This window comes from Artemia franciscana, chromosome 9 (genome assembly GCF_032884065.1).
Source record: "Artemia franciscana chromosome 9, ASM3288406v1, whole genome shotgun sequence".
NCBI lineage: Eukaryota > Metazoa > Arthropoda > Branchiopoda > Anostraca > Artemiidae > Artemia > Artemia franciscana.
This window is the reverse complement of record NC_088871.1, coordinates 37,220,665-37,246,533: the sequence shown is the minus strand read 5'-3', so window position 1 is coordinate 37,246,533 and position 25,869 is coordinate 37,220,665. Positions and strand designations below refer to the sequence as shown.

At 36.3% G+C, this 25,869-nt stretch overlaps 1 protein-coding gene across 2 annotated transcripts in view; it reads left to right on the top strand.

The window, feature by feature from the left end:
• LOC136031366 (peroxidase-like) overlaps positions 1-25,869 on the top strand; it is a 110,337-nt gene that overhangs the window by 12,269 nt on the left and 72,199 nt on the right. The window contains exons 1-6 of one of the 2 annotated variants that reach the window (XM_065710870.1): positions 2,964-2,980; positions 3,507-3,881; positions 11,943-12,213; positions 18,945-19,156; positions 22,160-22,333; positions 23,875-24,158. In XM_065710870.1, the coding sequence (XP_065566942.1) occupies positions 3,509-3,881; positions 11,943-12,213; positions 18,945-19,156; positions 22,160-22,333; positions 23,875-24,158 (1,314 nt within the window). In that variant the 5' untranslated portion in view covers positions 2,964-2,980; positions 3,507-3,508. Of the gene's footprint in view, positions 1-2,963; positions 2,981-3,506; positions 3,882-11,942; positions 12,214-18,944; positions 19,157-22,159; positions 22,334-23,874; positions 24,159-25,869 lie in introns of those variants that run through there. The other variant, XM_065710869.1, reaches the window with a different exon arrangement.

Sequence of the window (25,869 nt, the reverse complement as noted above, 5' to 3'; positions counted from 1 at the left end):
AAAAAACGGATAAAAATCTACTAGATGTTTTCTAGAGAAATTGCCTACGGATTGCTCTTGGTACCCAACTGACTGACTGTATTTCAATTAGTAGGCTCTAAGAAAAATGTAGTTCAATCCCGCTTTCTAGGGCTATAGTGAAAGAAAGGTTGAGATGGCTAGGCCTCGTTCTGCGTACGAAGGATGACAGATTGCCGAAGATTGTCCTTTTCGGTCAACTTTCTAGGGCTAAATGGAAAGCATGTCGTCCTCTTCAGGGGTGGGAGAATGTCATAAATAAAGATTTAAAGGAAATGGGAACTTCATGGGAGAGTGTAAAGAGGGAGGCTTTGAATAGATTGGGTTGGAGGAGGAGCGTGCATATCTGTGTTGGCCTCAGGTGACTTGGTACTGCGGTGAGTTATTAGTAGTAGTGGTTTTTATCATAGGCTGTTTTTTGCATGCATATTTTATATGCTGGATCCACCACGAATGTAGGAATTGATTTTTTAAGAGGAGATGGAGATCTTCATTCAAAACCTAAATTAAAGCCAATTATGGAGATAAAGAAGGAAACATCGGGAGCACCGCGAAAATCTGTCCTTGACGCTTTTTGAATTTGAATGTCTGTATTTAAAAGTTTGCCCCAGATGTATAATAAAGAAGGTCTAAACTTGAAAGCGTGTGTAGCTGTGATCTCAGACGGCTTGGTGCTGCGGTGAGTTGTTAGTATTAGCATTAGTAATAGTAATAATAAACTTGTAATAGACGAACAAAGAGATGTAAAGCTTTATATGCTAGGCATATTAAGTGGGAAGTAAGTAGATTTAGGAGAGGGTAGAGGCCCATTAAACCTAATTATGACCCTTGAATCATATTGGTTGAAGAAAACTGATGCCCGATTTTATACCCATAAAGCCCATGATTCCTTTGGAGGGGTCGCGGATCCACTTATTGCTTTAAATTTGTTTTTTTCAACAAATTGAGACTTGACTCATTTTTGCAGTGAATCAGGATTTAGCTTGTTCAGAATCGTTTTCCTTTTTCGATTTTAGCAACACTTATAAAGTTGTCAGCCCCTCAAAATTTTCACATTGAAGCATAACAAATAGACGTATCATACTTTCTTCGGCTCTTCAAGGATTATTGATCAGCCTGAACAAAATATGTATCTGTTCAAAAGGTGATTCTCTTGCCGTGGCCCAACTTTCTCACATCAGAGAGCAGCAAAGGAAGAGCTCTAGTTTCTTTAGCAACGCGAAAACAAAATAAAGTCTAAAAGAAGTGTGATACCACCCTCTGTATTAGCACTAAACACGGAACGTGGAATAGCAAATTCAACCTAAATCACAATTGCCGTGGCCCAACTTTCTCACATCAGAGAGCAGCAAAGGATGAGCTCTAGTTTCTTTAGCAACGAGAAAACAAAATAAAGTCTAAAAGAAGTGCGATACCACCCTCTGTATTAGCACTAAACACGGAACGTGAAATAGCAAATTCAACCTATATCACAAGCCGTACTGGCTCGTAACAGTAGATGACAGCACTTCTGTCCCTATGGGTAAACGCTCTTTTCTGTATCTCCAAATTTTCTGTTTTTTACTCTAAAAATACAATTTGGATGTGGGGCCAGGAGCCGTTAATCCTCATAAGCACTTTCAGATTTTAGTCCAACTTCAATTTGGAGTTGATGCCTGCTTGCCTCATACTTGAGCGGAGCTTTGCTCTCGTAAGCAGAAAGTAGTTCTTAGAGATAAAACTTTGACACAACAATTTCAAATATTTTTCTCTGATATAGACTATAAAACTCCGCTTCTGGGTCAAAATACGCAATAGGGTCTGGGTCAAAAATATTGCAAAACTATCCGATTGGCCTCAGCCTGGGCGTGGTTTATATGGGGGGCAATTGCCCCCCTGAGGAGAAAAAATTACTTTATATCCCATACCCATTGACTATCCTTATATATATACCCCTCTTGCCCCCAAATAAAAATGCTGGAGATTCGCCCCTGGGCCTGAGGCAAAAGTTGAATGCAGCTAACGAAACATATTGTCACATTCATCGGTCTGGCAAGAGGTGCACATTTTTTCTACAGTGGGAGTTTAACCTTTACCACTTTTTCCGCAAGAAACTAAAATTGGTGGTATAAAAAGAATACAAAAAAAGGGAAAAGGCCCAAGTTCTGCTCCTACAACAAAATAACAGATTCGTATATACAGAGCCAGTTAAAGATAATAAAACAAGGAAAAAAAACAAGTGTCAAATATTCATAAAAGAACATTTTACGTTTGATTGACGGCTTTGATTTATTTAGTTTCTTTTGAGCTTCGTTAGGGATAGATCAATTGCAAAGTCTATTGTTCGAACTGTTAAGTAATTTAGTATTCAGGTTGTGGGCGTCATATTTGTTGGCCTATTTGATATACAGAAAACGATATTTATATCTTTTTAATATTGTTTTCAGTACTAGCATTAGTGCACTGGATAGGCGTAATTTTCATGTTCACTATTCAAACTTGATATCCGAACTAATAAATCGATGTCTCTCTTGATCTCAATTATTTTACATAATAACTCCTTGTTTAATATAGCCATTCTATTATCAAACAGATAAGTTTATATTAATTATTTCTCATATCAAAAAGGAGAAGAGAATCCAGACCCTCAGCTCCCACCTCTGGCTATAGCAATGTCACTAGTCTACTCTACCAGCTACGTCAACGGTCATTAAAAGTATCGTCGGGTGTATAATCTTAATTTGAGAAAGTTTCTGCCCTTTCATGCTCTGTAATAAAAACAAAAGAAAATCTTATATGAACCGACATATCTATAGACATATGTTGAGTGACACACCACTTTTACAAACACTTTAGGTGATTTCAGTATATTCATCTTGACTGATTGGTGCACTGGTGAAACTGAAACTTTCTTAATTACTATATTGTATGAGGAATATTAATTGAACTAGTGAAGAAACATTCAACCGCAAGACGTTTTACAGTAAGAAATTTTTCATTTTAAACTTTTTATTTCAAATTTGTATTGGATTTTAACCCTTGGTATATTATGTGGAGTATACAAAGTGTGGTAAGACTTTAGCGCTTGATCCTGGAAAAAATCACAACTCACACACTCAGGATCCCATAATGGACAACTGGTAGGACTCCGAGCATGAAAAGGCACTTACGTATGTTCATCTTCAAACTGTAAAATTGTTTTGAGGGCTTTAACTCTTTTAAATTACATAGATGGCAGAAATTCCAGTTGTTTCACAGTAGCAGCCCCCATAGCTCTCAACCATAATGGGCACCTGGTAGGATTTCAGATCAACCAGTTGATAAATGCAATAAGAAATGTCCCATATTTTAGGACTTTGGTGGGAGGTCCAGTCCCTAAGGTCCATTCTTCTGCGTATGTCCCGGTATGTTCTTTTCTGTTTTAGAAATTTATCACAATGTTTTTAAATAGGCTAAAGAACCATTTTTTTTCATTTATGTTCTTTTGCTAATCCTAAAAATTTTTTCAGACATGCATTTATTACTCTTCTTACCCCTAGTGGGTCTTGTTCTCGGTGAATGTCCACACCGTGTCAAGCGTCAGGATGGTTTCTTTCGAAGCTACTATAATCAGTTTCCGTCTGGTTTCGCAACACTCTCTATTGGAGGAAAGAAAACTCCAGAGCCGAAATATGCACCTATAGCTGCGCCGATCTACCCTGCGTATGAACCAGAAGTAGAATACCCTGCACAAGGTTGTGCAAAACTTTACGGTCAGCCTACTAAGTGCAGACCGGCAGGAGAGTGTGCTGTGTGGTTTCAAGATATAATTGGTTATGATGGTTCAACTTGTGAATTAGAGAAAGGAGTAACAGGACTTTGCTGCCCAGGAACACCGAAAAATGGTGAGCAAACTTCTTAATTGTATTTCTTAAAACATGGAATGGTTAAATATTTTCCTGGAAATGCCCAGGGGAGGGGGAGTGAAGATTAGTTTCTAGGCTCTCCTCTGACATAAACCATTTCCATAGTTGACCAAGACTACTCTCCGCTTGTCAAAACAATACCGTGGTAAAGCAAAAAAAGTTGCTTTGACGCGTAGACAACGATAAGAATCAGCACAACAAACAGATTAAGTACAAAGAAGATTTGGCTTTGAAGTTTATTTCAAGCACTTCAAACTGATAATACACATTAAGTTAAGCAATTTTTTTCTCTCACTGGTCCTTAATCTGAACTCTAACACACTTTCTATAAATTGTATTAATAAATTTAAAGAAAATAAAATGGGGGCCTTCAAGGACAGAAAAGTCCCAGTCTCAATTCAAGCAATGGTGTTTTCAGTTCATTCCTCTTGAATACCTACCTCCTCCCAGTTATAATAAAATAAAGAGCTTAAAATCAAAATCAGTTCATGCTATTTTAATTTTCACTTGAGGAAATTGGAAGTCACAACTTATCAGGCCCCTGATAAATATCCAGGCTGCAACCATGGCCTCAACATAAAGGCTAGTTAAATGAACAGATTTTAATTTCAATAGAATTGACCTTGAACTCTAAGAATCAAGTACTTCAGCGTCTTAATTGATTACAGTTGTAACAAATTCATTTTAAGATTTAATGAATACCGATTCAGAAGTCGATTTGTATTTAGTCACGAAATTGCATTCTTATAACGGCTGCTTTGATATATATTGATAGCCAGAGCTGATAAAATCACTAGTAATTACTTTCACACCTCTTATTAGATCAAAAGTAGCTGTATTTGCGAACTCTGAAACATGAAATAAAGCAATGCTACCATAATCATGCTATGGCTATCACAAAAAAGTTACCACGAAATATGGTAATTTCGGAAATAATGGTAATATCGTTTTAGTTTAATTATGTTGATAACTGGCAACAAAAATGACTACAAAAATGAAAAGAAAAACAAGATCGCACTTGACATTTAAACTATCTGCAGGTGTTCGTCTTGTAGTTTATAAAACGTAATTAGCCAAAACATTACCTTAGGGTCAAATAAGGAACTAGAAACAAATATTAAAACAGAACCAAAAGGGTGAAATGTACTGATGACAGCCTTACCGATATAATATACTTTTAGCCAAAGCTGGTTAGATCACTGGTAAATCCGCGGGGCGTTGAGAAGGGAACAGCGCCTTTCATACACGGAGTAATTTCTGTTCGTTTTAAATTTTAATGTCGTTCCTTACTTTCAGTTGAAAAAACTAGTCTTTTTTATTTAATATAAGCATAAGAACCGCTGTGTATTTAACGTTTGAAACTACACTAGATCACTGGTGTTAATTATAAATAAAGAGCTACCACAAAATCTGTGTTTTAAAATATATTTTAAGAGCATTTAGGCAAAAAAGCCGAAAACCAAAATCATGGAAGGTGAAATATACTGATGAATAATTTACACCCATGATTCCCAACGTGAGGCGCAGACTCCACTGGTGGGGTATGACGTATGACAATATTTTAGCGGGCCACGGGTAAAACGTGCTCCCTTTGGATGACTATACTTTAAAGCCTTAATTTTGAAAAAGAGAACATTTTTCATGTGAATGATGTCACATGCGTATGCATTTGAAGTGTAAATATAAGATATATGATAGCATTACAATGACGTTATAAATTTCGTTGAAAGGATTGTTTTAAACGGTATTTTTCTTTAGTAAAAGTATACCTAAAGGACGACCCAAAAAATACCAACCTAATGGCCTTTTAAGCTTCCTTCGGATGAATACACATAAGATTTGGAACAACAAAATTTAAATATCATGAGGGGGCATCAGGATTATAGAAATACCTAGGAGGGATATGACCTGAAATCGGTTTGGAACCACTGATCTACACTGATAATGCATACTAATAGCCAAAGCTTAAAAATCACAGCCAAATAGTTACATATCCCTTATTTGCAGAGACGGATTGGGAGCAAAAAGCTAAGGGGGCATTTGGGTTAGGCGGCCTTACGTATGGCCCTCCTTATAAAAGAAATTTGTTTTTTTAGTCTTTAATCAGAAAAGGCCTTGAATAATTAGTGGAAATTGTGCTCCTCGTCATTCTTGCCGAAATTGGGGCTGCCAGGCAGATTAGTATTTTCCGCTAAGTAAGAAGTAGACTTTCAGTGGATAGAGGACAGATACCGCTAATTATTTTTTGTGCCTGATCTCCCTGATGCTCGGTTCGACTCTGTGTTCCTCAGGTTTTCACACAAAAGGGGAGTGGCATCGTATTTTCAGCTGTATACATTTTCAGCTTTCGTCCTGCATCATGAAAACCTGGGCCAAAGTATATTCACGGTATTTATTCTCTTCAGTAGGATTTTTAACACCTCTGAGATTTTTTTTTACTTTCAATCAGAACACAAAATACATATTTTGATAGGATACAAAACAAAATAACTGGACTAGAAAAAGAAAAAAACTACTGCTCTGACAAAAGCGTAGTTGAAGTCAGGCAGCTTTCGCTCATATGACATCAACATGAATGCTTCCAAGAGATCGTCTGATATTGTAGTTCATAATCTCACCTAATGAGCTTGCTGAAAAATAAACTTGCTAATGAGTTTACTGAAAAATCTTTCACACTTGACCTGAGAAAACAAAAGCGTCAGCAGACATCCGTAGGCCAGAAAAACTGAATTGTAAGCTGATCAGCATTCGTGGAAACTTGAATCTCGGACGTCATCCCCTCCACATTCAGCTTTAAGTTCCAACCTCTGCTCAAATGCTGTACCAGACCTATCCCGGCTATTTTTACGGCCCGTGCTAATAATTTCGTCGCAAAATGAGGGAACTAGAACACAAAGAAGTTTTTTTAATAGTACTAAAGAAATCTTAGCGTAAAGAGTGAGGTGTTGAGAAGGAGCAAGACCCCTCATATACGTAATGATTTCTTTTCGGTTTAGGTTTTAATGTAGCTGGTTTTTAATCAGCTTGAAATAATTAACGACAAAAGGGTCTTTTTTCCTCTCGCGCAGTTCACTTAAAAAGGTTAGATTTTGCTGTTATTTCTTCTTTGTTTCTTTTTTCCCTCTTTCTTTTTTTTGAGCACTGAAGACGACTTGGCGGAGGTCCTTGTCGAAATATTTGCTTGTTTTTTATATTTTGCTACTGGCTGATAAAATCCTCGTTTTTCACCTAGTTGTTTTTTCTCTTTTCATTTATTATTTCCTTTCTTTGTTTTGATACGTCATGCATAGCCAGTATGATCTCAGAACGTATTTACGTCAAGCTCTCTGTTTAATCGGAAAAAAAATTATACTTTCTAGTGATCCAAGTTTCATTAAACCTGAACATTTCTGTATCTGGTACAAAACGGGAGAAGCTAAATAGTTTTCCCCTAAGATTTCTGGAAAAGTAGGTGTCAGCTCTTAGTTTTCTGTTGTTTATACAGATCTCTTATCAGAGCTCTACAAGCTTTGGCAAGACTGCCCCCCCAATCAATTCAAAATAATTTGGCCAGACCAACTAAATAAGTTATGATGGACGAGATAGGGCGATTGTTTAAGGTACTCTTGCCTTAAGCATAAAACAAAACTACCACCAAATGTATGGGCTATTTCAAAAGCACATTACCGTGTTAGTCTAATACCAATCACCCACATAAGACGAACTATGTTGTTTCTAACTGACGCCAAAAATGGCTGCAAAGCACACAGGACTTGTCCTTGATATTCAAATTATTTACCAGTGTTCTTCTTGAATTTCAACATTGCATGTTGTTTAAAATTTATTTGCCAAAACATTACCCTTAGACTCTAATTAGGAACTAGAAATTCTCATTCGTCAAGAAATAAAGCTGAAATTGTGGAAGCCAAAATGCCTAGGTCATGGGAACAAATACTTAAGCCATATCTGTTGCTAGAGCAAGCTCTGTGCATGTTGGCAGGAAGATTGGTAGATGTTTTACTCCTTCGTAACACAGCTGAGGATCATTTGAAGTTGGCTCTTCTTGGCCATACTGCATGATCCAAGATTTTAACCTCCTTAAATTTTCACGTTTTTTAGGGGGAGGGGGGCTATGCTCCCTTTTGAGTTGTGTTGCGTAACCAAAATTTTGCTACATGGTGTCTTGTACACAAAATCACTTTTAGCTATTGATATAACAACAATTTAAATGAACAAAGGGGTGTTATAGAGCTATATCAAAGCTTTGGGATAATTAAAAACAAATTCTTCGATGTGTAGCTCTAATCCTTTCTGGCATTGGGACAATCAACGAAAAGGTTTCGAATCATTCACTTTATCAGCACATACAGTCAAGTGGACTTTCAGGGGACCGCCAATATGGATTCCGCCGGGAGCGTTCAACGCTTGACTGCTTAATGGCCCAACACCAAGATTGGATTGAATTTCTGGCAAAAGGGTACGACATCAGGTTATTGTCGTTCAACATTACTTAAGCTTTCGACAGAGCATGGCATCAGGACCTTCTCAAGAAACTTTATGTGTATGGTGTCAGAGGACGTCTGTTAAAGGGTATGGACAGCTCTCTTTCTGATTGTTCATTCAGGTTGGTCTTGACGGGTTCAGTTCCTTCAAATAACAATAAAGTCAGGCGTATTCCAGGTTTGTATATTAAAACCTATGCTTTTAATTTTTTAAATAAATGACATGGTAGGTAAACTTGCGAGCCCTCTCTATCGCTTTGTCGATGACACCAAAATACATGCAGTCATCCCAACAGCATGAAGACCATTTCATGATCTTTTTTTGAAAACCTTTTGAAAATTGAAAAGTGGTTAGATGCTAGGATGTTCATTTTCAGTGCATCAAAAACAAAAGAACTGATGATCTCTCGATCAAAAGTACCACGCATACACCCCAACTTCATCTTCACGAATGAAGCTATAAAGAAATTCGACGAGTTTTGTCCCCTTGAAATCCAATTGTCCATAGATCTCTCTTAAAAAACCCTTCCCAATCGGGTGAGAACCTCCTGCAAAAGAAAGCTGGGGACCACCTTTCGCTGCAAAATCCTTCTGTCATTCAGCTCTGTTATCTCACTTTACAGATCTGGCATCAGACCCATTACCGAGTGTGGATGCCCCACTAAATGCCGGTTCTCCGAAGACATTGTTAATACCACTCCAAAAGATCAAAATTGGGCTAATAGAGAAAGTTCAGATGTTCCATATGACTCTCTCTAATCTGTTAGTGAGAGGTTTGATATAGCTTCGACGGCTGTTTTCTACAAGTATATAAATTCACCTCCTTCTCTAGAGCCGTCCCGTATTGTGCCCTCAGTTGTTGAACCGCCAAAACATTAACGAAGGCACACAACTTGGTTCAGTTATAATGTCTTATGACTGGAAAGCCGAGTCCAGAGTATCTGAGGAACACCTTTGCTCGACGTTATACTTTAATCTGGAATGATTTTCCTGAGGAAGCTATTCCAAAATCATCTCTGTTGACTCTTTCAAAAGAAAATTCAGCAGTCATTTAAAACCTCGATAAAAGTCTAGCGGCAAATCAGATATTTAATTATATCTGACGCCGCGAATTTAAGAAAAAGATAGAAGACGACGAATTTGAAAATATTTTGAAAGATTTGCTGTAAGCATGCTTGGAAGTATTGTAGAAATTTAAGTAATTTGAAACCTAAATTTTAATTCATAAGATATTCTCAAAATTTAATAATTTGCAAAATACCACTTGACACTTAGTAGCTCAATAACTTTTGAATTAAAGAAATTGTAAAGGGTATTTTTTGGCTAACGTCTGGTCGTGCCGATGCTTGTCACTTAGGCTATTTCAAGGTCTGTTAACTTGCTTTTGCGGATGCATGAATGCATATATAAGATTATAAAATATAAACAATTTTTAGATATAGAAAGTTTTTTTCTAGCTATAGATCATATGAAAACAAGAGGAATTTAAAGAAAGTGGAGAAATTATTAAAGTATGAACTAAGGAGGTGTGGAGTAGAGGCCATAGAAAAAAATGGTCGAAGATCTGGAAGATGCAGCTAGACAGCATAATAGTAAAATACTGTACTGGCATGTTAATAAATTGAAAGGGACTTGTCAATCTGGACTTGTCCCAGTTAAAGATAGGAACGGGGCCACAATTAAGTGATAAGGAAAGAGTTAAAGAGAGATGGGCTGGACATTTTGAGAATGTTCTAAACCGAGAAACAGTTGCTAGAAAAGATATAGAGGAAAATGAAAAAGTTTGTAATACCTTGGATGTGAAGCAATACTTGGTTTGTGAGGAAGAAATAGCGGCAGTACAATTAGAACTAGAAAATAATAAAGGGTCCAGGTGCTGATAAGGTGGTAAATGAGTTTTTTAAATATGGTGGCTTCGAGGTTAAAAATAAGATACTGAAGATTAAAAATATGATTTTTGAGAAAGGGGAAGTACCAATCGATTTTAGGAAAACTTTAGTTAGACCACTACATAAGAAAGGTGATAAGAGTGAGCGCCGTAATTATTGATGCATTAATCTGATCCCTGTAGGTAGCAAATTACTTAGTAATATGATGTATTTTAGACTGAGAAATGCTGTAGACAAAGTTTTAAGTGAAGAACAGTGCGGTCTTATAAAAGGTAGAGGATGTGTCGACCAAATTTTTACTCTTGGATTAAGCATCCTTGGTGAAATCAAAATGAATGAACTCTTAGAGGTTTTGGCGAGTTCAGGATGCTAGAATAGGTTTGAAAATTAATGTTAAAAAGACTGAGTCACTAAGGCCAGGAATAAGTGAAGACGAAAAGGTGACGTTGAGTAAATAAAAGATTGATCAGGTGGGCAGATTCACTCACCTCGGTGGTATTATTAGTAAAAACGGTGGGAGCATTGAAAATGTTAAAAAAAGAATAGCCAGGACTCGGGTTGCTTTTTCACAATTAAAAAAGTTTGGAAGAATAGGATAAGTCTGCGAACCAAGATTAGAATATTGGAAGGTACAGTGATGACAGTTGTCAAATATGGCTCTGAAGCATGAGTGCTCCGAAAAACGGATGAAAATTTACTAGATTTTTTCCAGGGAAATTACCTACGGATTGTTCTGGGTACCCGGCTGACTGATCATATTTCAAACAGTAGGCTGTAAGAAAAGTGTGGTGTTGGGTTAGCCGCTTTCTACGGCTATAATAAAAGAAAGGTTGAGATGGTTAGGGCACGTTCTGCGGATGAAGGATGATAGACTTCCGAAGATTGTCCTTTTCGTCCAACCGCTTAGGGCCAAACGAAAAGCAGGTCGTCCTTGTCTGGGGTAGGAAGATGTCATTAAGAAAGATTTAATATGCATTGAAATCTCAGCAATTTTTCCTTCTTTTTAAATACATTTCTTTCAAAAGAACACAAAAATGAGTTGGCTAAACAAAGCTTTTAGTTTAAGGAATCTATTAAGTTTTCATGAAAATACAATGGTCACCCTAAGCTTTGAAGGGTTCGCGTGCCATACTGTATGTAGCACGATAGATTTATTTTACATTTAGTTACCTTTTTTTTAATGAATTGTTTTTACCTTCTTTTTTTAAGTCAGTGTGGTCTGAGAAATTTTTTTGCATGATTTTACGGCGCATTTTCCCATTTCTGGCGAATAAGATGATAAAAATAATATTCCATCAACTAAAATTTTATTTCTTAGATATTGCAGCTAAAATTTTGTCTCTTTCAAAATGAATGAATAATGAAAACTATATGAAAATAGCTACGACGTGTAAAAAAGAAAGGGAGTGGATGCAGGTAAAATAATAACCTGCTTATTGGTGCCAATTTGGAATATGGTCAATATATGGTAAGTTTTTATCAGGACTTTACATTTCTGAATTTGTTCTTACCTTTTTTTTTAGTATATGCGTTTTAAATTTTTACAGTGTACGTCAAAACACTCAATATTCTTTTTCACGTTCCTAGCTTGATTATATCCACGTTCCTATTGATTATCCTAGCAGCGAAAAATAATATAACCACTTATTCAATTTCGAGTTGTTTTATAGGTAAGCCCCCACTTTTCAAGCGGCAAAACAAAAAAGTTCAGCTTAGAACTCCTATTGACATCTACGATTTGAACGCTGCAGCAGAGGAGGGTCAGGTTCAAATGAAACTTCTCGGTGAAACCGAAAAACTTCTTTTGAAAAAAGGAATCCAAGTTCAAAGAAATACACCGGCTTTTGGTCATCTTCTTTTCTTCCAAACTTCTAGTGAGGCAATAGGCTTTTCAAGGAGTGCTTTGCTTGGTGTCGAAAGTACTGAAGCTCTTAGTAGAAGGTAAGTTTCTTTTTTCAACTCTCAAGAAACCATCATACAAATACTTAATACAAGTTCCATAATAAAGAAAAAACTACGGTATCACAAATATTACACAATTCAGCAATCGGTACACCTTTAATGAATCAAAATAATTAAAAAATAGCTTATAATGCTATTAAATATTTGCTTCGAGTGTTATATACGTACTCCTTATTTATTTAAAAGACGCCATGGGACCCTGTTGGAAATTTATTCTGTCGTGCACATTCGCTTAAACTAAAGCGTTCAAAGTATCTTTAACCGTAAATTACTGAATTTTCTACCTTGCATTTTATTTATTTTTTATTTTTAGTAGTCGTCAAATTTGACTCATCATTTAAACTGTCTACTATAATAAAAAAATGTTTATTTCATAACATTCAATATAGCTAATATGGTGGACTATCGTTAGAAGTTCCATAACTGAAAACGGTACTTGTTAATTAAACGTAACACAGTTGAGAATTTCACTGAGCTGTATCACAAATGTTGCACAATTCAGCAAACCTTTGCATGATCAAAATAATTCAAAAATAGTTCATAGTGTTATTAAATATTTGCTTCCAGTATTTCATGCGTACTCCTTACTTAAAGGCATTTAATTGTAAAAATATCGCTTGTCGGCTGTACTAAACGGACCTATCCATTTATTGCAGTGCGATAAAATCTTGTGCCAAAAACTTCATCGACAGTAATATGCTTCTAGGGAAAAAATGTGTGTTCTACAAAGAAAGAAATCTGCAAGAAAACGGATAAGCGCAATGACTTAGATATAATTATAGATATTAGATATAAATAGTAATGATTAACTAAAAATAAAAAAAAATTCAGTTGAAAGTAAGGAGCGTGATTAAAACTTGAAGCGAACAGAAATTATTACGTATATGAAAGGGGTTGTGCCATCCTCAATGCCCCACTCTTTACGCTAAAGTTTTACTCTTTCTCACAACTCTACTTTTTAAAACAACAAAAAACTTTAGCATAAAGAGCGAGGCGTCAAGGAGGGGACAACCCCTTTCATATACGGAATAATTTCTGTTCGTTTCAAGTTTTAATGGCGCTACTTACTTTCAGTTGAAAAAACTTGTTTTTTATTTAATTGCTGAACGTTAGTGAATTAACGCATGTTTTGATTTTGGCTCACCGTATATGAATAATTAAAACAAAATTTGTATATTATTTCTTTTTGCTAAATGGCTTTCTCATAGTTTTGATCGGATGATTTTGATAAGAAATAGGGGTGGGCGAGGAAGCCTAGCTGCCCTCCAATTTTCGGTTACTTAAAAAGGCAGCTAGAACTTTTTATTTTTTTACGAACGTTTTATTAGTAATAAATACACGTAACTCACAAATTAACTTACGTAACGAACCTCTATATTTGTATTTTTGTATTACGTATATGAGGTGGTTCACCCCCTCGTCAATACCTCGCTCTTTACACTAAAGCTTGAATTTCGTCCCAATGCTTTAAGAATAACCCCTGAATCACAAAGACCGTAGAATAAATGATTGAAATTACTAAAAATACTTTAACGTAAAGAGCGAGGAATTGCAGAGGAGACGAACCCCCTTATATACGTAATAGTTTCAGTTCGTTGTAAGTTTTAATGCTGCTCCTTATTTTCAGTTGAACAAACTGTTTTTTATTTATTTTCCATTTCTTTTTTGTCTAAATAATGCTTGAAAACCATGCGACCCCTTCATGGAAATTCTCTTCCCTCATGATAAATTCCTTCATGGAAAGATCCTCCCACGTAAAACTCTTTAGAGTTTCGGTTACTATTGAGCCGCTCCTTACTACTTACAACTTAAATGAAAGTGGTAATCGACTTAAAAGTAGTGTTGAAACTACAAAGCAATTGTGCTTTAATTTCAGTGGAAGCATCTCATCTCTCTTTGTTGGACATATCGTCTTTTCTCTTTTACGTCGAAATAGGAATGTCAGATTTTGGCAGATCATTTAAATGTTAAGAGGCAATATTTTGTTGCTTTTTTTTCTCAGAACTGGATTATTCTGTTTTTTATTGAAGAAGTTATAGAAATGGTCTCGACTTTTCAAAATGCCATACGTAAATAATTCAGAAGATTGGCATTACCGCTCAAGACCGTATCTAGGGGATGTTACCTAGTTTGAACCCCACCCTTCTCCCTTCCCCAAAGTTCTATCCGACTTGTAAGAAATTTACTAAAATTTAATAAAAAAAAATGATGTGTTTTTCTAAGTTTTTCAGTTTTTTTTATAACCCCTCTCCCCAACAGAAATGTTCCCTCCCAGAAACTAAATCCTGGATACGGTCTTGTTGCCACTAGTTTAATATAAAACAACATGTGCAAATAATAAGAACAACCTCTTCAGTCTAGAAATTAATCTATAGACAAAACCCGCCATTTTATGTCAAGAGGAACTCCCAATGTAGGGTTAATGATGCCATGTTGTAAGCTGTTTGGAATTTTCACGAAAACTGGGTGTTCGTTTGGGCTTTCTCTGTCAACTTATTGTTAACAAAGTTATGCTAATAAGTAAGCTAGTTATGTATTCTGTTGACATAACTGTTAATAGAGCAGTGTTGAACAGTGTTACCAGATAACTGGCTTAAAGTCTGGTTTAAAGATATCTGACTTAAAAGTGAGAATAAGCCAAACTATGATTTTTCTTGTGAAAATATACCAAATAAACAATTTTAAAAAAGAAATCGGCGCAATACGCCAATTTAAAAAAAAATAATGTGCAACCGCCTAAACAAAATCGTAAATGCCCCCCGTCTGGCAATTCTGGCCCTGGATTGAACGAGGCTGAAATTTATACAAGGCTCCTGGATTTTCTGTTTAGTTGCCTTTTGTGAAGTCATTATGGAGAGAGGAGGGAGAGGACGACTTTTGAAGGAAAGACCTACTTTCCGTCTCTACATACTTCTTGAGATTGTTGCCTATGTTGGAGAAGAAAAAACGAGCAAAATGGTTTCTGCTTGAAAGAATATTCTTCAGACCAACCGATTCAATGTCAATTCATGATTGATCTTAGTTACGGAAGTTTGATTTGTTCACGGACAAAAGTGTATTACCCGCATTAAGTGTAAACTAATTTATCTGGATTGTCGGCTACGATTTCTGCAAAGCTTATCCGTATTGTAACCATGTACAATTTTTGTATGACCACGATCAGTTCACAGAAAGCCTTGCACATTTGATATGATGGCAACAAATGGAAAAAATTAAAACAAGCGCTGCGGACCTGGAATTGATCCTGAACGGTCATACTTACTAAAATCTACAGCATTTCTTGTGAATTCCAGCAAGACTAGCAGACTGTTGATTTGTCCCCCTCCTAAAAGACCAAGAAATTATAAAACTAGAAAGTAAAGAATGCAGACAATTACAGACAGTCTCTGCTAGGGACTTTGAATGGCTCTAGTGAAATTCCCTAATGAAAAATTTAGAGTAGGTATTTCAAAGAGTAGGCTATGCGAGAACTGTGGTTCAATCCTCCTTTCTAAGGCTAAACGAGAGAACGGTTGAGATGGCTAGGGCACGTTTTGGGGATGTCAGATTGCAAAAGATTATGCTTTTTGGCCCACCTTCTAGGGTTAAACGAAAAGCAGGTCGTCCTTGGTCAGGGTGGGAAGATCTTCTAAAGAAAGATTTATGGGAAATGTGAACATCCTTGGAAGGTGTAAATAGGGAGGCTTTGAATACATTGGCATGGAGGAGGAGCATGCGTAGCTGATTTGGCCTCAGTCTGCATGATGCTGCGGTAAGTTGCTAGCAGTAGTAGTAGCAGTATTCTCACAGTCAGTTATTTTAAGAAAATTGCCAATGACTGATTGCCGAGCTGTTCTCAAGGAATGGGTCGCTAGGGCAGTGCAATCAGAAGGATCAAAGTGTGATTAATTACAAATTGCCCTGCAGATTTTCCCTTGAGAAAGCTTAACGGATGTTTTTGAAAATTATTTCAGAAATATCAAACATCGCCTTTAAGCGTGGCAATGGCGATATTCCCTAGTATCTTCGACTTGCAATAGTTAAAAAATGTGTTCGAGCTCTAATGAATTTTGGACGGCTAATTAGTATCTTACTCTATGACATTTTTGCGGTTTGTGCAAAATGCTTCAAAGGATCAAATAATAGTTTTAGTAGATCAAAAAACTTTGAGTCTTTTTTTACAAACAAAAAGGAACTAGGAAGTTGCGCAATCAGGTAGTAAAAGAAAGCATGTGCAAATTTACTGACATCGTTTACTGATATTTACTGATGTCGCTTTTTAGATCACGCTCAATTATTGCTTTTCTTAATTGTTTTAAAATCTGAACGTATCAGAGCCATGAAGCGACAAGTCATAGCCACACCCTCAATGAACAAAATAAACATCAAGGGCTTCTATAGTAAAGTGAATAAACTCGTGAGCAATAAGAACAAGTATCAAGTTGATTATGGTGAACTAGACAAAAGCTGAATGGTGCTAAAATTAAAAGACACCGCTTTGCTGTACTTTCTGTGCTGTGGCTGTGGATTGGGGGGGGGGTATGTAAAATTAACAGCCAACAAATTTACCGCAAGAAGAGGGGGGAGATCTCTTAGATTCTTATTTGCTAGTGGAACATTTATCTTCTTTAAACCCAATTTTTGGATATGTATTTATTAGAAATGATGCTTGGGCTTAACCACACTTCGACCTTTCGACTTCAACACTTCGAAAAGGGGGGTACTTCAGGGGCGGGGACCAACTTTCATATAGTACCAAAAGTAACGCAATAATCTAAAAAATTTGAGAGACTGTAGCCGAAATGATAAAAATTCTGAGACTTGGATATGAGCATGCCCCTCCCATAGAAAGAGGATTTTATGTTGAAATATCAAGCAAGTTTACAAGAAACCCCCCTCCAACATAGTTGCTTTATAAGAAAAACATTAAACTCCAGGCTTAGGAGCGCTGAATCTCATAATGAGCTTAAGAATGGGCCACAATTGTCGCCGTTTTTTCATTTAATATTCAACTCCTTTGGCTCTCTTACTTAAAATGAGAATTTAATTTTTAAGCAAAATGAATTATTCAGCCATGCAAAATCTTAAAACATTTTTTCGTTTCTTAAAAAAAGATAAATTAAAAAAAGGAGGCCCCTCAAGCTTTCAACTCCCTAAACTGCAGTCTCTATTAACCTATTAGGCATCACGGCCTTGAACATGGAAATATGAATGTCAATTAGAATTTTTGAGGCAACAATATATCAGAACTTTTTACTTCCTAAACTTCTTTCTTTGAAATCGATATATTTTAGTTGTTTTTTCCTCTTATATACTCTTTCTTTTGGTGAAGTTGAATAACACATTTTACCAACTCTAATTCGACATTTATTAAACAGTTCCTGATAACAAAATGTAAATAAAGAGTGAAAAGCCGATAATAGCCGTAACTCTAAATGAAGAAATTTTGACAAAAGTAAATTTATCAGAATAATATCCTTTTTACAGTAATTGCAAATCAATCAAACTCATTAAATTAAAATTACTCACAAAAAGCTACATACCTGAGAAACTTCGCGCAGTTTAGAAAGAAGAGACGCCTTTTAATTGGGATTCATTCTCTTATGAAAATATATATATGTTGAATAGTTGTTCATTTATTGATTATTTGATATTATTTTGTTTGTTAAGACCCGATGGCCTGTTAATCGAGAACCCGATGGTTTGCAAAGACCGAAAAAAGGCCCGATTGCCTTTTTCTCGTAAATGCCATATCGCAAAGACGAAAAAAAGGGGAATACATTTCTCGGGGGCAGGATTCGCTAAGCGTATCATGTTCTAATAATACTAACATTAGGACCTGAAAGTTACTTCGGCATTTCATGCCCTCTCAAATATATATTAAGAGGTCATAAGTTTCAGGGATGATATTCATCTTCGAAGATTGTCATACAGAAGTTAAACTTTAACCAATCGTGGCAGGAGGGCTCTTCTCATGTTTAGATTAATATGAAGATGGCCGCTGTCCCCTTGACCCTCCAACCCAGTTTGAAATTTTTTCACCAATGCCTCCAAAACATACGCTTTAATAAAAGAATAATGTTATAAAAGGTTTATTCATTTTTTCACAATGCCTCTAGGATTGAAGGGTTTATTTGTTTGCATTTCCTTTAAACAATGGAGCTTTTAGTTTAAGTGTTTTGATTGGTAAGTGTTTTGAATCGACTAAAGAGGTTTTATCTATGGATTGTCTTTCTAAAAACTTAAATTAGCTGACTATATTGTTTACCCTCGAAAATGCGTTGAGTTAGTTATTTGTTAAACTTTAACGTAGGGGCGGGGCCCAAAGAGCGCCTCTCCCCCACACCCCCGTACAGAAAAATTACTTTGTTTTGAGTTTTAGTTTCGCTCTTTTCTCACATTTAAAGAAAAACTTGTTTTCGTAACTTTTTATGGGTCGTTACGGGATCGTTCATGCCAACAAGATAAGGGCATTTTGTTAAACCTGCATTATGAGATTTCGCCTTTTAATCCGAGCGTGTGCCACTAAACTAAAGTTTCGGTGCTCGATATCGGTGTTTTGCTTTTTGTATTGATATTACCAGACTCTAGGTGGCATAGGCTTCATGATATTCCTACTCGATAGATTTGAGCCCATAGCAATAGCCTAGGGGGCTATCCCACTATAACCCTAGAATAATCTGATGTCGGGTATTTAAACATAAGTTATGATACATTTTTATGGTTTTTAGGTTCGGCATGACGCCTGAAGAAGCTGGTTTTGGCTTGGCCGGTTTCAGCTTGAGAGATACCGTGATCTCTGATGCCTGCTTTGCTGATGAACCATGTGATGAGTCTGCATTTTTCCGAACCCATGACGGTAGCTGTAATAACCTGCGCATAGGAAACCTGGGAAAATCAAAAACACCATTTCAAAGAATTCTACCTGCACAATATGCTGATGGTACAATTAACTTGTGTCTTTTAAGTTAGAATAAGGGGACAATGTATCCTAGCCCACCCCTATATACTTTCAAAAGTAGAACTATTCTTGTAAGACGTTTTACAAGAAATAAGTTCAACAACATTTACATATTAACATTTTCCGGCCACTTTGTATGGAAGCAGGTTATAAAAACATGGAAAAGGAATCAATCCATTGGAAATTGAACATTCTACTGTATTTCTTAAGATTCGAGAGTAATTGGAGGGTGACCAGTGCCTCTTCCTTGCATTTTTGGTATTTGTTGTAGTATCTTGTTCGGAAAATCATCAGAAACAATATTGCTTCCTGTTGGCCTGTAAAACTACAAAAACCTCTGTCACGATTTGGTCCTATAGCAGATAACATTATTTCCTGCTGACATTAATCAAAATATTACTGCTGAGAATCGGACAAAAAAGAAGTAACAGTAAATAATTTCATTAATTTGTCTATTGATTACGATAGTGTCAAAAATTGCCAATTTTAACTGGTCAAGGTTACCAACATTTTTTCTTAGAAATGTCCTAATAAGTGTCTGTCAGCTTTGATTGGCTTACAATGTATGTTTGCTTCTTCGGAACACCAAATGTGATCTAAACATATTTTAAAAATGTAGTTCCAAATTCTTTGATTTGCTCTAAACCATATTTGAATTAACATTTACAAAGAATGATCTTGAATGTTTCTAAATTCAATTTAAAACTTTTTAAAACTTTCATTTTTACTGGATTATTGGTCTGTGGAGATTCTGCTTGTCACTTTACTATGGAAGTTATGCTCTATAAGCTATTGCTCAATATGGAAGCATTAAAGAGATATAGATTAGGGCGTTGATGGGAAGGCTTAGGGACTGCCTTCCCTAAAGACTTTATGACCTTTTCCACAATTTGTATGTAAACGCTTCTGTTTTTTTATGATACTGATGAACTTGGGCTGTCCTGAAATATGTACCTTCTGTAAAATATCTCAGTATATTTGTTGCTACCACAACGCAGAAAACTTTCACTTGTTGTGAAATATATGATTACTACTACTACTACTAACTACTCACCGCAGCATCAAGCTGCCTGAGGCCAACACAGCTACGCATGCTCCTCCTCAGCCCAATCTATTCAAAGCCTCCCTCTTTACACCCTCCAAGGAAGATCCCATTTCCCTGAAATCTTTCTTTATGACTTCCTCCTATCCCAACCACGGACGACCTGCTTTCCATTTAGCCCTAGACGGCTGGCCAAAAAGGACAATCTTTGGCAATTGCTATGTGGATATCTATTTCATCTTATCTTTTACATCTGTCAAAATTGGTATGGATGTTGTAAACAATACTATTTACAAAAGCATAGAAATTGTTTGTAGAACAAGAAATCCAGACACAGCAAGCGAGGAATAAGGAATCTGATAAAGTTTATTGTCGGGTGAAAGAGACTTTCGCAAAAATAATTATATTGTTTCTAAGGTGGGTCTCAAAAAGAGGGTCCAAGGTGAGCTGTTGAACTGTTTGTCTTTCGCAGAAATTTGAAAATCTATTGAGAAGACCCGAAAAAAGAGCTAAAGCGAGCCCAATGTGTAGTTACATGAAATGAAACTATGCTTCATTTCATGTGAGAATATCAAATATTGAAGGCTTTAAGAGACAGTGTCCTTGGGTTTCGGAAATGTGATGGAGGGTGGCATATAAGTGTAACCAGGAGCAAATGTTGTGGTACTATCAGGCGACTGAGGAGATTGCTAAGGGTGAGTGTGGAGCATGTTAAAAGTTTTAGGACACTGTATCGTATTTTTATTTAAATCTGCTTACGTTGTTAAGGTGTCAATTTACTTGCAATTAATCAATGTCATGATTGCCCGATTTTTTTTTTTTTTTTGCAAGAAACATAATATCATATGTACAGGGCCGAATCAAGGATTTTTTTTCGGAGGAGGGGGGTATGATTTTGGAGAGAGCGATATAATTTTTTTTTAATGCGTCATTATTAGTTTATATGTATTTTTTTTATGTTTCTTACAAGTCAGACAAAAAATTTTGGGGCAGGTGGGGGGGATTCAAAGCCTCTACCCCTGCCTTCGCGATACGCCCCTGAATATACACCTTCATATGTACCTTAAGAAAAATAGGAACCTTATTATATTTAACCTCAAGAAAGATAAGAACAGCCATGTTTTTGTTGCGTATTTGGATCCTTTGATCACGGATCACTGGGCTTTCTCACATTCATAAGATTGCTTGTCTGGTTCTTGAAATAATTTGTGTTGCCAGTGCTGTAAAAAATAATTAATTATGAGCATGTCAGCATATGATTAAAATATGTAAAGTTGTTCAAGTTTTTTGACAAGAAGGTAATAAGCTTAAGAAACAGCTGATTAGTGTTGCGTGAATTAGTGAGAAAAAAGTAAGGTTCTTTTCCTACTTCAGATGTAAACTGTGTCGTTCTATCCAATTTGAGGAGATACATTGCTCTTATCTGTGGTATAATTCAGTGGCGTACTTTCACAAAGAATAGGTTAAATTAATTGACCAATTATAATTATCGTTTACCTGTTATTTCAAACACAGTTTCTTTTTAATGAACGAATCTATTACATACTTTTGACTGTTTAGGTATTAGAGCATTAGATATTTGACTGTTTAGGTATTAGAGCGTTAGGTATTAGAGCATTTTTTTTATAGTATTGCTCTTTAAGCAAAACGAATTCTTTGCCATTTCTTTTTTCTTAGGAAAATATCAAGGCCGTTTTAGCAATGCGTCAAGGCTGTATCCAGGGTATTTAAGGGTAGGAGCCCAATTTCGCCGAAAATTTTGCCCACCTTGTAGAGATGTAACGAAAGCATATAGACTTTTCTTTGTGTTTTTCAAGGTTTTTTAAGCCCCCCCCCCAAAAAAAAAAATTTTGGATACGGTCTTGCATTATGTTCATGTTGGGTATGCTTAAATCCTCCACACGGAAGATAGTTCCAAGTCAGCTAATTATTGAATTTCTTAGGTGTATGGCTGCCACGTGTAGCAAAGTCTGGCAGACCGCTTCCTAGTGCTCGTTTGGTGTCCATTTCAGTTGTCCCGGATGTGGATAGTCCTCACTATGGTCAATCCCTCTGGACTATGCAATGGGGACAATTTGTCGACCATGACTTGACTTCTACACCTGTTTTTAGAATTGGTGAGTAAACTTATGACAATGAGGAAAATTTTGATAATAATGACTATGGAAGAGAAGGAGATTGGTCACTGACGCAACTATATTAAACAAATTGGGATAGGCGTATAATAAAGTGCAGGTTTTAACATCTAAAGTGGCATATCGTGATTGTTGGGTGAACGCCTTGTACACTGAAAAATATTAACCTCTTGCGACAACGAGGAAACTTGTTTTATCAAGAATCATACTTCTTCCACTGACCTTGAATGCAATGATTGATAAAAAGAATTCTGAATATGTTCATAAGAAATTTCAGTACCAAGAATAAAATAAAAAAACTTGACGAATAGTAATTTTTAACACCAACGCTAGGGCCGTATCTATTGTTTTTTCGGGGTGGAGGGGGGGATAAGAAAAGCTTTAAAACACCTTTAGAATTTGTTTGTCTGCATTTTTGTAACATTTTTACGATTCGGAAAAACGAATTGCTCCCCCTGGATTCGGCGCTGATTACCACACAAGAAGACATGCTTCCTCTGTGACCCAAAATACAAATACTAATTGAAAATAGTCTTGAATATGTTCAAAAATTCGCTATCAACATACAAGTGGAGATAGATGCGTCATAATGAATTTGAAATAAATTGTCCGATCTGAAAGCAACTGAAAGCAAAATTGTCCTACTACTCAGAAATTTAAGAGAAAAGTGTAACTAAGGATTTTGGACGTTCTTTTCTGAACGCTCGTAATTCCTAGTTGATAAAAGTTTCAGCTAATATTTTTTCTCGGCCGTTAATGATAGAGAACAAATAGACGGTGCAGAATAATTTCATTCATGGGATAATTGTCCTCTTACACGAAGTGCTCACGTCTCAATTAGGATAAAGCTAGATTTCATGTTGCTAAGCAACAGAGGGCCACATGTAGTCCCTGCAAAGAGAGTTCAGAAGAGTGGAAAAGATTGCGCAAAGTGCCAGAAGATCTCCAGGTTTCTTACGGAATAGGATTTGCTCCCTGGTCAAAATTATTAAAAACCTTGTAAGTTCGCAAACAATAACAAAGTGGGTTAACACTTAATTAGTTTAATTAAAAATGGATAATTAATTAGAATGACAATTGATGTAAACGGACAATTAATTAATTTAAATTAGAAATTGATGAATTATTAAAATATCAATTAACAAATGACAATTAAAACGACTAAATTAACAATTAATTGATTAAATCGAAAATTGACAGTTAATTAGTTAAATTGAATGGTTAAAAGATCGCCAGCACATCTAAACGTTTTATCAGTATCGAGGGAGGAAAAGAATTATAGGTACATTCAAAAAGTAGATAATAGCAATTTTCAACACCCCCACAAAAGCAAACTGGAGTGTGATTTTTTCCAATTCTATGTATGAAGTGATTTAGGTGGCTATGTCCACTTATAAATTTAGCTGATTAAGGGGGATAGGCTAAGTTTGTTGAAAAATATGCTAATTTATCTTCTTACGCCCTCTTAATCTTTTATTGTTGTTGCAATCTTCAAAATATCCACACTGATCGTATCATTTCAGAAACCAACGGTACTGGTATCATATGCTGTGGTAGTGACGGGAAAGACCTTCCATCACCGGTTTTAGTCCATCCTGAATGTTTTTCAATTGAAATTCCTGAAGATGATCCATTCTTTGCCCGTCATGGTCAGCGATGTATGAGTTTTGTCCGATCAATGCCCGCACCTCGTCTCGATTGTTCTTTTGGTCATGGTGAACAAATGAATCAATTGACTCATTATTTAGATGGATCTAATGTGTATGGCTCTACACAAGAAGAAGCGGACGGACTGAGGACTTTTAGGGTAGGTGGCGCTCAAGGTTAGATTTAAGTCACAAAACATTCCAATGTTTTCATTTACTACAAAGCTCTAGGGGATTGAGTTTCGCTCGGTGAAAAGAAAGACACTTCAGAATATAACTATTCCAAAATAAGATAGGAGCTCATTTTCTTTGCTTCTTAAGTTGCAAATAAATTTACTTTTTCCCTGGAGGTCTGAATCAACCGTGGGAAAATTAAGTAAATTCAGCAGAGAGACTGAGAGTCAGTAAAAAACTGACATTTTTTTATGTCAGATTCTAGTTCACTACCTCTTCACACTGACGGATCCAGGGGGACTGGGGGGCCTGGGCCCCCCGCAAGATTTTTTCTGGCACCCTCTTTCCCTGTTTTTTCCTTTTTTCACTCTTTTTTAGGATACATTGGTCAACTATTGGCACCTTTTTCAAATTGCCCCCCCCCAAGATTCTGCTCATTCGAATCCTTGTCAAATTGCCCCTCCCCCAAGATTTTATTTTAGATCCGCCCCTGACCCTTCAAATTCCATCTCAATTGCCGGGAGTACTGTTGAAACTATGGTGATTGGATAGGTGATTAAGGTCGAGACCTTCTTCAAGTGCTTGTTTATCTCAATTGCTAAAGCAGGAAAACATTTATTTTCTTCTTCTTTCTTTTCTTTTTTTTCTATATGCGCAAAATATTCTGGTAGATGTCACAGGATAAACGGCTTTAATCTCTACCTAGTAACGAGGTCATCAGCATTAGTTCAGAGGTGGTTGTACGTCTGGGGAGGGAGGAACCCTATTATTAAGATTAAAAAATTATATATTGAGGAGGCGTGTGGTTGTGTCGAAGAGTGAAGTGGGAGCCGTACTGCGTGTTACTGAAGAATCTTTTATCTTTATGGGTCTCAACGTGAGTTTTGTCACAGAGCAGTGTACTTTAAGTTTAGTTATTTCCTTTTTTTTAATTAAACCCGATTGAACCTTGAACCTTTAACCTTGTGAATTATCACATGAGGTGAAACTCTTGCTATTGGCTAGTTAGCAATTTTATACTTATTTTTTTGACGTTTTTTTTTAGAATCTTATATGGCAAAAAACTGCACAGCTTAATGAAACCATTAGAAAAATAAAGATCAAGTAAAATAAATAAGAATCTTGAATATTACCATAAGAATCTGACAGTCAAAAAGCCTGCTAATAGGGCTTTGTTATTCAGGCCTAACTGGCTAGGCTACCCAAAGAGCTGTTCACCTTTCTAAAGACTATCAGAACTTAAGGAGTCATAAATTTCAACAGACAGTTCAGTTTTAAATTAGCACTTTAAATACTTTGTCAAGGCTTGGAGGAGCTGAAATTGGGCTATTCCAAAGAGGATCTGAGCTAGGCTACTTTGGCTTTAAAATAGGATAGACAATAGCTCTCTTCCGTTTATTACAAAAACAATTATCATGCCAGAGTTGGTTGAAAATATTGTTGGGTCGTTGGTTAGGGTAAGGGAGTCTTTGATTGAAGGGTGAGGAAAAACCAAACCACAACAAATGGATTTCATGAGGAGCTTATAGAAGTTCAGATACGAGGAAGGATTTTAGAAGTGAATGTTTGAATTCAGTTTTGGATGGGAACATAAGCAGCAGAGTGAATCGGAGCTGAAATTGGGCTATTCCAAAGAGGATCTGAGCTAGGCTACTTTAGCTTTAAAATAGGATAGACAATAGCTCTCTTCCGTTTATT